This window comes from Hemiscyllium ocellatum, chromosome 9 (assembly GCF_020745735.1).
Source record: "Hemiscyllium ocellatum isolate sHemOce1 chromosome 9, sHemOce1.pat.X.cur, whole genome shotgun sequence".
Lineage (NCBI taxonomy): Eukaryota > Metazoa > Chordata > Chondrichthyes > Orectolobiformes > Hemiscylliidae > Hemiscyllium > Hemiscyllium ocellatum.
This window is the reverse complement of record NC_083409.1, coordinates 43,262,674-43,275,280: the sequence shown is the minus strand read 5'-3', so window position 1 is coordinate 43,275,280 and position 12,607 is coordinate 43,262,674. Positions and strand designations below refer to the sequence as shown.

Sequence of the window (12,607 nt, the reverse complement as noted above, 5' to 3'; positions counted from 1 at the left end):
CCTCTTAGCCGCCTTCTTTCCAATGAGAACAGACCCAAGTCTCTCAGCATTTCCTCATGCGACCTTCCCACCAGACCAGGCAACATCCTGGTAAATCTCTTCTGCATCTTTTCCAATGTTTCCACATCCTTCCCGAAATATGGCGACCAGAACTGTACACAATATTCCAAGTGCGGCCGCACTCACGTTTTGTATAGATGCAGCATGATATTGTGGCTCTGGAACTCAATCCCTCTACCAATGAAACCTAACACACCATATGCCTTCTTAAGAGCACTATCAACCTGGGTCGCAACTTTCAGGGATCTATGCACATGGACTCCAGGATCCTCCTGCACATCCACACTACCAACAATCTTTCTATTGACCCAGTACTATGCCTTCCTATTATTCTTCCCAAAGTGCATCACCTCACATTTATCTGCATGAATTCCATTTGTCACCTCTCAGCTCAATTCTGCAGTTTATCCAAGTCCTCCTGCAACCTGTAACATTCTTCCAAACTGTCCACTACTCCACCGACTTTAGTGTCATACCTGACATTCGGACGTGCTTTCAGTCACAGCCAGTGTATATGTTGCTGTAGGGATAATATGGTGTTTAATTGAGAAATGTGCAGGTGTGCATTTTGGTTTGGCTGTTGGAACTGAGCACTACCATGGCCCAAAAGGATTTGCATCTTGCTTCATCATGGAAGGTAGCACAATGAAGGTGATAATCATTTGGCATGATTTGGAGATGCCAGTGTTGGACTGGGGTGTACAAAGTTAAAAACCATACAACACCAGGTTATAGTCCAACAGGTTTAATTGGAAGTACACTAGCTTTCAGAGCGACGCTCCTTCATCAGGTGATTGTGGAGGACACAATTGTAAGGCACAGAATTTATAGCAAAGAGTTCACACTGTAAATTTTTGCTATAAATTCTGTGCCTTACAATTGTGTCCTCCACAATCACCTGATGAAGGAGTGGCGCTTTGAAAGCTAGTGTACTTCCAATTGAATCATTTATCATGTACAGCTTGACATTTTCAGCCAAACTTAGCATGAGTCAACTGGTGTGGGCATTTATCCTCTGGAGTCAATATTTATTTTACCTACTTAAAGGTTTGATTGACTGTATAGTGTCATCAAACCTTTTTAGACAGCGATTTCTCAAAACTGCCTTGTTTGTGATGGTGACCAGTTGTTCGCTCCTTTCTACTGCATGCGGATTGCGATCCTGTGCTGATTTGTTTCCAGGATAGTGCTTCCTAAAGTGGGGACCCAGACTCCTAAAGGAATCCCAAGGTCTAGGCTGTGGAGCTTTCGCTAACTTAAACCAGCTGCTTTCTAACTCTTAACAGGCAGGCTCCTATTTTCACAGGTCCCTTTGCCAGCTTTGCTCTCTCTCTCACACTTCTTTCTTACTGAGGAACTGTAACAGTGTTCAAACCTCAAAATGGTGTTCCAGGTGAAAAGGCTTTGGGAAGCACTGCTTGAGGAATTTCATCCCCCTCTGTCATGATTGAGAGAATTGCCTTTAACTAATATGGATTATCACTGCAGAGAAGGGCCAAGTTGTCCAAATTGCAGCTCAACACTGTCCATCACAATTCAGAAAACCTATTTGACTGCACGACTATTGATAAGGAGGGGAGTGTCAGTTAACTTAGTTGGTTGGATGGCTGGGGGGGGCGGAGGTGGCATTTGTGATGCAGAGTGATGGCAACAGCGTGTGGGTGTGTATTCCGTGCCAAATGAGGTCACCATGAAGGTCTCATCTTCTCAACCCTGCCCCCTGCCTGAGGTGTAGTGACCCCCAGGTTAAACTCACCACCAGTCATTCTCTCTAACAAGGCAGTAGCCCTGTGGTCTTCTGGAACTATGGTGTCTTTACCTCAGGGAGTTATGAACTGCAGAATGTAGAATAACATAGGAACAAGAGTAGGCCATTCAGCCCTTTGAGCCTGTTCGTAAGGACTCTGTTTCTAATTTACTTCATTTCTTCCAATATTACTTTCAACAGGAAATTCATAAACTGGAGAGCTTTCCTTTAGTTTTCTGTGAACTAAGTTTAATGAATGTTGATCAAGTCATCGTGACTTGTGCACGTACCAGATGGTTCTTTCAATTCCAAACAAAACTGAGCAAGGTGGTACACTGTATTTTGTAGTGTAGTGTCATTCTATAATTGATGAACATTTATGTAATTCCCGTTTTTTATGAATGTGAGATATTTGGATAAGCCTGGAGGTAAATCAAATTGATCTTTGAGATAAAGTCAAAAAGGTTATTTTGTTTAGTATTTGTGAACCCAGTATTGCAATGAATCTTATATTTCTTCCAAGTATTATTTTGATTTGTTACTGAACTGGTGCGGGAGTACTTGGTGCTGTACGTGAAACTTCAGCCTTGCACTCCCACTCCCTGACAGTTAACTTTCAAAAGCCAATGTAGATGTAAAACTCTGCATTTATAATTACAGATATATTTTATGTGAGAAAAGAGACTATTATAATCTTGATTGTGCACTTATCATTCTATACTTTCCAAAGGCTATGTACAAGATAGAAGAAATGTATATTATAATGTACAATGTGACTCACATGTAATATTAGCTGTTCTTACAATAGTTAATGGATGACTTTATGCATGACTTACACAGTCAATACTCATTATGATAGAGTGTAGTGAATTAAATTGATATTAAGTTAAAAATCACACAGCACCAGGTTATAGTTCAACAGGTTTAATTGGAAGCACACTAGCTTTCGGAGCAACGCTCCTTCATCAGGTGATTGTGTTGCTCCGAAAGCTAGTGTGCTTCCAATTAAACCTGTTGGACTATAACCTGGTGTTGTGTGATTTTTAACTTTGTACACCCCAGTCCAACACCGGCATCTCCAAATCATAAATTGATATTATTTATCCTTTAAAGATTTGGAATACTCATGTGGATGGACAAGTTTGTAAAACTTGCATCAGTAGAATGGGGCATATAATGTGAAATCTTGGGAAAGACTGCAATGCAATTACATCAAAGTTTCTATGTCTCAGCATAAGTATATATATTATGTCAGCAGATCTGAACATTCATTCCCACTGCTGAAGCCTGTTTGTTTATTGATGCAATTAATTTCATGAATAGTTCCTTCAGTTTTCACAGTCATACCAAATTGCTACCCTGTAGGTGACTGCCCAGTGGTTGCATTCGCCTGGATTCATCAACTAAACCTGATGGAAGTTAGGCTAATGATTTCAAACGAACCTTGTCTAATCTGAATTTGTTAAGAATCACCCTCAAAATTTCTGATTTCAAAACTCTTGCAGGCAGTTTTGTTAAAGGAATGTGTTAGATTTCCTACATTGACGATTATCCTCATTCTGTTAAATTAAATATCTCCCATCTATCAATGTTTTTCAGTCATTATGGGGAGTTTATTGTCAGTGATTTTAATAAGTATTCTTTGCTTAGTTTGGATTTTTGTTGCTGCCTTATTCAAACAAAAACCTAATTTGTCAACCCAGGAAATCCTGCTTTTGTACTGACAGTGAAAGCATGGAGAGTCATGTGGGTAGCATCTCTCTACCATGAAGATATTGATGATTTTTATATAAAGAATGTATCTACAGCAATTATTCCATTACAAAGCAGGCTAAAATAAGGTGGTTGTTTCAGTAAATGTGTTACTTTACTGTTACTGAGAAAAATGATTGAACCTTACATTTGAGAGAAGTTTAAGGATTTTTCAGTTCACTGCAATGTATTTTTGGAACCCACTCTACCATTTTTAAATTTTGCAGACAAATGGTGCTGTGCTGATAGACAGCACATTTCCAGCTGAAATAGTCAATGTTTGAAATTGTGTGATGCATGTCCTGATGTACAGCATTACTGATACTTTTGCTCTGACTGTTAACTGTGGGGTGTTTACTACTGGTGTACTGAGATCTGTCGAGGCTGGTTTTGAAGGATATCTTAGGTTTATATGTATAGTATTTAATAAGGTTAAGGTGCGAGCTGGTGCCTTTTAATTAGCATGATATCTGGCTTGGGAGCTGATAGAGAGCCTCATTGATTGATGTAAGTAACCTCATCTATCCTGTCATGGGAGTCCCAGTCGTCAGCTGAACTAGTCTGTCCCTTAAGTGGTGCAAACAATTTTTGTCTGAACTGTTTTTGAGTCTATAGACCTGCTGGCTGCATGAATTTAAAAGAGCATTGAGCTTTTTAAAAAAAAAACATGCAGCCTCCCTGAGGGATGCCTGTGCCAGTTGGGAAGCGAGTAGAAAGCTTGGGTTCTATTCTGAAGAAAAAGAGAGGAATTTTAAACAGTGGTGATCAGGTTTAAAATGATGTGTATTACTAAAATTGTTTGTTTTGCAGAGCGTGATATACACAGAATACTGTGTTTTGTTAGACAATATTTCCTTCTTTGTCCAGATACAGCCGGACTAACGAACTAACAAGTGATTTAATTTCCATCTGTCTGTCTGTTTTAAATAACTGATTTAATAATTCATTCTTGTGATAGTAAGTGATTTTGAAACTTTTGGAAAACAGTGAATTTCAAAAAAAAAACCTCGTGTAGCTAAGACAGTGAAATCCACAAGAATTTTTGTTGTTGGTAGAAACATTGTTTTGGATGATGTGTTGTATTTTTAATCTGCTATCAAATCAGTTATACAATTTAAACAAAAATATGGCCTCCCATTTATTGAAGCGATTGAAAATGTGTACAGGCCAGTGTAATACACTGTAGTAGATTTAGAATTTGCAAGACAGGACAATGTAAAGTTCTGAAGGAAGGCAGCACTAGATTTAGTTGTTGAGGATTTTTAAAGCCCAAATTGCTGATTGCACAACCAGAGCAGTTTAACAGGTACTGTTCACTCAGCTATTCCTGCAAAGAGTAAGATTTGTGTTTGATATACGCATCACTTCATATTTGCAAGTGGAGATCACTCTATTCTCATTTAAAGTTCATTCTATTATAAATTGTGAGTTTTCAATGAACCTGAGCTCGCTGCATCCTTTGCTATGTAAACCAAATCCTTAAACCAGTTCAAAGGTTTCCCCCACTGTTTACTTGCGCAGTTGTGGAGAGTGCAAACATTTCATCACTGTGCATCAGCATCATTACAAATGCCTGAAAGTTTTATAGCAAGATATAAAATGACTTTTTTGTGGTGTATTTAGATCTTGTAAATGAAGTGGCTGCTGTGGTTACCATCTCATGTTTCATTATTGTGGCATGTAGCTATTAGATTTATTAAAATCTAGATTTACTGAAGTGTAGCATGCAAGATGAAATGCTTGCCTCAAAGCATGTGGCATGTAGTTATTTTGTGATTCAAATAAACCTACTGGGATTTTATAGCAAAGTGAGGATGGTGCATTTATTTTAAGTTTTGGCATTTTTTTATTGCTACCATTTAGTATTTTTTCCAATTTGCATTGTCAGCACATGTTGCGTCTGAAGCCCTTGTGTTGACTAAAAAAAACTGGTGGCTAGTCTGTGATGCATGTATCAGCAGACGTGGCTTACCCATATGGTGCAGTGCTGCTTGTAAAATCCATATGGTCCTGTTGAAGGGGATCCCAGTGGGGATGAGAGGGGGTGTTAATGCCCTTTAGGCCAAGCTATTCCCTCCTGGTGCTCCTTTCCCATTGTCAGTACAGCCTGCTGGAGCATAAATTTGATTCTTGTTAATAATCAATGAAGTTCATTGTAGTTGATTATTTCAATACAGGAGCAGCTATTTGTATATGGTTTTAATTCAGAAGGCTATACTCAGATTTTCTGTGGTAAATACAGTAGTGATTCACATCCAAGTCTTGCGTGAGCCTAACGTTTTTATTATTCTTCACAGGAAGTGCTACAGACTGTGCCGAAGTTTTGCTTTCCTTTTGATGTTGAAAGGTACAGTATTGCCTAATAAGCCAATCATTTTGCATTTTCCACTCTTCGAAATAGATTCCAATCTTGAGAGAACTTCCTAAAAATCCAGCACGGAGGAAACATGAATATTTGAGGGTTTTTTTTAATGAAGGAATAGCAGATGATGCATGTACGTGTTCCAGTTGATTCTTGCGAATGGATGTATACTCGTATTTTAAAAAAAGGATAAATCTTTCATTTTGAGAGACCCTATCTGCAGTTAATGATGTGTTGGTGCCTTTTCTGCAGCAGCAGCTTTTGAAAATCTAAGCCCCAACATTGACCTTTTAACTAACGACATCCTCTTGAGTCTTCACGCTTGAGTCTTCCAGTTTATTGTGAATACTTTTGTAAGCATTTAAGAATGAGCTTTTGCTCTATTTGATGGGGTGGGTTTTAAATGTGCCTGGCTGAAGGTTTGATCTGCTTGTAAAACAAGGCTCCATTGCTGCCATCCAGTGGTGCGCTTACTGATAGAATTGGTTTTGTATAAAGCGAGTGCACCACCACTGACAAATATTAGCTACCTTCGAATATAATTTTGATGTTATTCCCAAATTTGTAAAGGTCTTCAGGTTTTTATTTGCTCTGTTAAATTAAATGTGCCTTAGCTGGTCATCTTCCATACTTTCTCCTTTTGCCCACTCTGAAATTAAACAGCAATGTTTCTCTGTATATTTTCATGAAGATTGGCAATTTTCCTTTTTAAAATAGGTAAACATTTCTTGAAATTGTTATATGACCAGACATTTTAATTACATTAATTAGGGATCGATAACAGAGGCTTATTTTTGTATAGAATAGGTTCCATTTTTTTGTGTGGTTTATATCCGATTGCATAAACATAAGGCTATCTTGCTTAGCAAGATCTTGCACAAATAATAATGTGTCTGGAGGTACATCACTACACTTATGAATTTAAAGCAAAATTCAAAATTTCTTGTTTGACTTGAAGATTGATATCCCTGTTTGAAATCAGAAGCTTTAGCTGAATTTGGCAAGTTCTCGTGGCCAATTGCCAGTTAATCATGGATACGAAACAGTGCAAATTGAAAAAAAAATCCTTCTCTGACTCTTTCAAGTGTTTGGTGTTGCCCAAGCTACCAATATTATTCAAAGTTAAAAATCACACAACACCAGATTATAGTCCAACAGGGTTAATTGGAAGCACACTAGCTTTTGGAGCACGCTCCTTCATCAGGTGGTAGTGGAGGGCTCAATCCTAATGATTCTGTGTGTTAGGATTGAGCCCTCTGCTACCACCTGATAAAGGAGCGTCGCTCCGAAGGCTAGTGTGCTTCCAACTAAACCTGTTGGACTATAACCTGGTGTTGTGTGATTTTTAACTTTGTACATCCCAATCCAACACCGGCATCTCCAAATCATGAATATTATTGCAGTATTTGTCTGTAGTTAGCATTGTAATTTTCACTGAAGAAGGTCAGCCTGTCCAACTGCTTTTCTTACCCCATTTTCTGCCCACCTGAATCTTGCTAAGGCACTAGCTTATCTGCCACTCTAGGTCTGATGGAAGATGCAAGTCAACCACCTGCCTCCCTCCTTTTCAGTTGTTGGCCAATCTAGTTCGAACTGTTTCTTGCTTTCCTTTTGAAAATTCCAGTGATTGTTTTTATTGAATTATCCACTTTAATAATATTTCAATTCAGCCCTTCTTCACCACTGTAGTGTAATATTTTGTGCCGATAGCAGTTGATCATTAAGATTTTATTTGCCAGTTAATGATGCACATCGTTATTTTTCAGGGTTTCACAGAGTCAAGTGGGACAGCACTTCACTTTTGTGCTTACAGACATTGAAAGCAAACAGAGGTTCGGTTTCTGTCGCTTAACCTCAGGATGTAGAGTCTGCATCTGTATCCTCAGGTATGTGGAACTAAAATGGTTTGCAGACAGGTTCCAGGTATGCAAATGGTGCTGAAGTGCAGTTGATGTCATGAATTCTGCAGCAAGCCTTGAGGCTCATGCTCTGGCACTGAGATTGATTGTTTCATTTTGATTAACCTGAGGTATTAAGTGATATACAGCAAAGGCAGAGGACATATGGGGTTAAATCATACATCTGCCATGCCTTCCTTGACCGTCCTGAGGGTTTACATTTCTGTCTCCTTCTCCTGAATCCCATCCATTTAATTCCATTGGCCTTTTTTTATGAATTGCTCATTGATTATGATGAGTGATTTTGTGAGACTTTGTTCACCATATTTTGAATTCTTCATTTCAGTTTTGTTCTTTGACCTTTCACTGTCTCTGTTCTGAGGCGGCTTCTGGTAGAATCTTGGTAAAGCTGAAGTCACCGTCTTCAGCTTCAGTTGTCAACTATATTGCAGAAGTTCAGGAAGACAATTCACTACCACCTTCTCAAGGGTAGTTAGGGCTGGCCTTGATTTGTGACACCCACATCTAATGAATGAATATGTATATTTAAAAAAAACTCTTGGCCTCTATTTTTATCCTGCTTCCTGGCCACTGCCTTGGGAAAACCTATACTGTTACCATCTTATTTGAACCTGAGTTAATCTTTTGATCATGTTTGTTAGAAACAGCATCTATTTTCAATGCCTTGGTCCATCTGCTGCCAAATCCTTCAGCTATGTTTTGGAGATGTCTGTAATTGACTCTGCCGGGAGACCTCCTATCTTACCCCATCCACTTTCAAACTCACCAGAGCTTGGTCTGCATGATCTTCTCAACTCACCTATCGCACATTTACTTGAAAAACTATTTCACATCCTGTTTCCACAGATTTCTGCAGTTTAGATGTCTTATTCCTTTCCTTTCCTGTGCCTTTCAACTTTAACTTACTTCTAACTGAAATGCCATCTATTGCCTTTGCTGTTAATTCCAACTCTGCATATTGTCATCTGATGGGCTTACATAAAACATAAGACAGTACAACGCAAGAACAGACCCTTCGGCCCACCATGTCTGTGCTGAATATGATGCCATTCTAAACTAATCTCAACTACCAGCATCCAGTCCATGTCCCTCTGTTCCCTGCCCTATTCACGTGCCTGCCTTAAACATTGCTGTTGTATCTGCATCTACCATCTCACATGGCAGTGTGTCTCAGGCAGCTACCATCCTCTGCATTGAAATAAAAACTTGCCTCGCACATTTGCTTTAAACTTTCCCCCTCTTACCTTCAATGTATGCCCCCTAGTATTTGACATTTTCACCCTGGAAAAATGTCTTTGGCTATTCACCCTATCCATGCCACTCAATTTTCTGTACTTCTATCAGTTTGCCCCTCAGTCTGTGATACTCTCGCATAAGCAATCTAAAGTTGCCCAATCTCTCCTTATAGCTGATACACTCCAATCCAGGCAACATCCTGGTAAACCTCTTTTGCACCCTCTCCAAAACCTCCACATCCTTCCTATAGTGTGGTGACCAGAACTGCATGCAATACTCCAAATGTGGCCTGACTGAAGTTTTATACAGAGCTTAAAAATGTGTTGCTGAAAAAGTACAGCAGGTCAGGCAGCATCAAAGGAACAGGAGAATCGACATTTCGGGCATAAGCCCTTCTTCAGGAGATCAGGATTAGTTTTCCTGAAACTTTTCCAGCAACACATTTTTAAGCTCTGATCTCCAACATCTGCAGTCCTCACTTTCTCCTGAAGTTTTATACAGTTGTAACATAATTTGCCAACTTCTACAATGAGTGCCCCAATCAATGAACAAAGTATGCTGTATGCCTTCTTTAAAACCTAATACAATTGTGTTGCTACTTGCGGAGAACAGTGGGCTTACACTTAAGGCTGTGATTTTCATTTTTGATAACATATCAAGGAATTTTCTAGGGAAAAAAACATTGTAAATTGTAATTGTTAACGCAAATTTGGATTTTCATCATCTTTGACAAGAGCAGACTGGAAGGTACAGCAAGAATACAGCAGGTGCTGATGAAGTCCATTTGAACCTCCTGAAGATGTAATGATGTTCACAGCTCCTCCAGACGTTTCCAATTTTGTGACCATGTTCTTGATGATTTCAATTTCTAATAACATTCGTGTTTGAGAAAATTTGGTGGGGTCAAAAACTGGAGATCTGTTGATGGGAGTGGAGCGCTTTGCAGGGTAACATTTTAAACCTCATTGCTACTTGCTAGCGTACCAAAGTTAAAAGAATAAACTTGTTACATTGTCAGTCACAAATTGGAAGGTCACAACCTTTACATTTTTTGGCTGGTGTGGATGCTGTAGCTTTTGTGTCGTCTATTGATTTTGGTCTTGATGCAGGGCTGAGATAATTTTTGTACTTCTCATTGACTGATTGAATTCTCTTTAATACTCTAGAAATTCTTATTGTTTCAGAAATAGCTGACTTTACGTTTTATCGTATGATTACATTATAGCTTATAGTTTATCAACCGATTCTTTTTCGGTTCCAGTAGTTACCATAATGATGTTTTTCGCTACTTTCTGTTCATATGAATTAGCTGTTGTCAAAAAATATATTTTGCTTCACGATAATTGAGTTGTAATGTGAGAATGAAGAAAATCTTGAAGATTTGAGCATTCAAGATTTCAGTGTTTTACTTTTTTGAGCATCTCTTAACGCAGAGCATTAAAATTTGTTGTAATTAACAGTTTTCTTTCAGTAACTCCTGTTGGCTAACTGTTCTCCATGATGTCTGAAATAATTAATAGAATATAAAGCAGATATCTTACTTTATTCAGAATGAAGTATTTTCTCCATTTTAGTTAGAGAATGTATACCGGTGAGTCAAGTTACTGTTTTGATCCCAAGGACACTTTAAGATAATTCTTTTTGTCAACTTCCACCAATTTATTCCTGAATTATTTTTAGAGACACTTATGTGTTGTATGGGTAATGTATGGATGAGTGGTGATGAGTCTTAAAAATGACCACAGCTGTTAATAACAAAACCAGTGTACTGCATGCATTGACTGTAATACACCGCAAAGTACAAAATTGAATATTAGCAATAGTATAATATTTCATTCTGATTTTATATTTAAAAAGCCATGATTCACATAAATAAAATGTTGCTGATGTTTTACTTGAAATATCCCTTTTCAACAAGCTTTCAGTAAACAGTTAATTTGCTAGAACAATTATTGCTAAAATGGTTTATGTAACTTTATTAGCCCTTTTGGAACTGCTGTTTGGTCTTTCAAATGTGGTTCTTTGAACTGTCTGAATGATTTTACCTGGTTTGGTTTTTCTCTGTTTTCTCTAGGTATAATATGCAAAATAAAAACAGATATTCTTGCTGGTTTTCTTGGGATTTATTCTTGTGCTTGATGTTTATCAGCTCAATTTTCATGAATCATTTTTATTACTCAGCAATAAAGTCAGACTTCAGAGATCTGCATTGATCCTTTCTTCACCCAGATCCTTGAAAGATTCTAAACTAAACCACTATAATTTACAATGAACTTAATCAGTTACTATCTGTGCGTCTGGAAATTGGCATAATCCATGACATGCCAAGATTTTAATTTTGCATTATTTTAGTTCCTTCATGGAAATCTATTTGAAGAGATAGTTATGCACACTGTTATAAAATTGGAAGTGTTCTCTTTCCTACTTCATAGCAATTGCTGTACTTCAAAATTACTGCACTGTCTGTAATGTGCTTTGATATCTCAAGTTGTCGTGAAAAACACTATACAAATGTAAGCATTTTCTGTCACAGAGAAGGCTTAAATGAAATTACGTCTTTAACAAGGTTGAATTGTGATAGGAATGGTCATATAGTGTTCTATATTTTACAGTTCTCAAGTTTTTGAGTGTAGTTTCTTCAACTATGTATGTTTGGTTCCTCAAAATAGGAATAATCAAAATGATTTAAAAACTACAAAAGTTATTGTACTTCATGAATTTTGGGTGAGAATTTTTCTTTTTGTAAATTACTAACTGGAAAATTGCAAATATGTAACATGTGGCTGTAAAATGGATACCTAAGTTGGTTGCTGTTTTGACAACAATTCAAATTTAACCAGTTTAAATTATGTATCAGAATTTAGTAGGAATATGATAAATGTTGTTTGTTTGAGAGTCTTTTATTTTGAAATTAAAAAAAAACTTGAGCTTTACTCCATTAGAAAAGCCTTGAAATACCAAAGATTCTATTCTAAATATGCAGTCCCTATATGTCTCTGAATTATTGTTCAGGCATGTTTTTTACGGAAGAGTTGCAGTTCTGTGGCACTGTGTTGTGCATACACATCTACACCCAATCCCTCGCATTATAAGTTAGTATTTAAACTATATTGTTGTGAGTAAGTATTTCCCCATTGTGTGAGGATGAGAAAATGGGAAAACTATTCAAGGGTAGATTTAAGCATTTCTGTTTGGATAGGAACAGTGACAGGAGCATGTGTGCAGTCTCTAAGCCATTCCATTCTTCATTGTCTTTATTGCATATGATGTTTGAGGAGGAGGTACATGAAAGACCTGGACAGCAAAGAAAACAAAATTTGTTTAAATTTAGAAAACCCAATACTGCATTGGAAATGGAGAAGTAACTAAAACACCAGGGTGAACTTTGGAATTGGTGATGATTGCCCATCTTGGTAGACATCCTACGAATTCCTAATGAGAAAAATTATTTTAAGGTGGTGTTTATGTTCTGTTGTATTACGTTTATACTAGAGATATCAAAATTAATAATCTGTGTAAAATAAATTATGT

At 37.6% G+C, this 12,607-nt stretch overlaps 1 protein-coding gene across 3 annotated transcripts in view; it reads left to right on the top strand.

Annotated features, from left to right (window-relative positions):
- dennd1b (DENN/MADD domain containing 1B) overlaps positions 1-12,607 on the top strand; it is a 289,551-nt gene that overhangs the window by 122,617 nt on the left and 154,327 nt on the right. For all 3 annotated transcript variants that reach the window (XR_009645036.1, XM_060830181.1, XM_060830180.1), the window contains exons 4-5: positions 5,857-5,906; positions 7,688-7,807. Coding sequence is in view for 2 of the 3 variants with exons in the window: in XM_060830181.1 (XP_060686164.1) it covers positions 5,857-5,906; positions 7,688-7,807 (170 nt within the window). In the remaining variant the exon portion in view is untranslated. The remainder of the gene's footprint in view (positions 1-5,856; positions 5,907-7,687; positions 7,808-12,607) is intronic.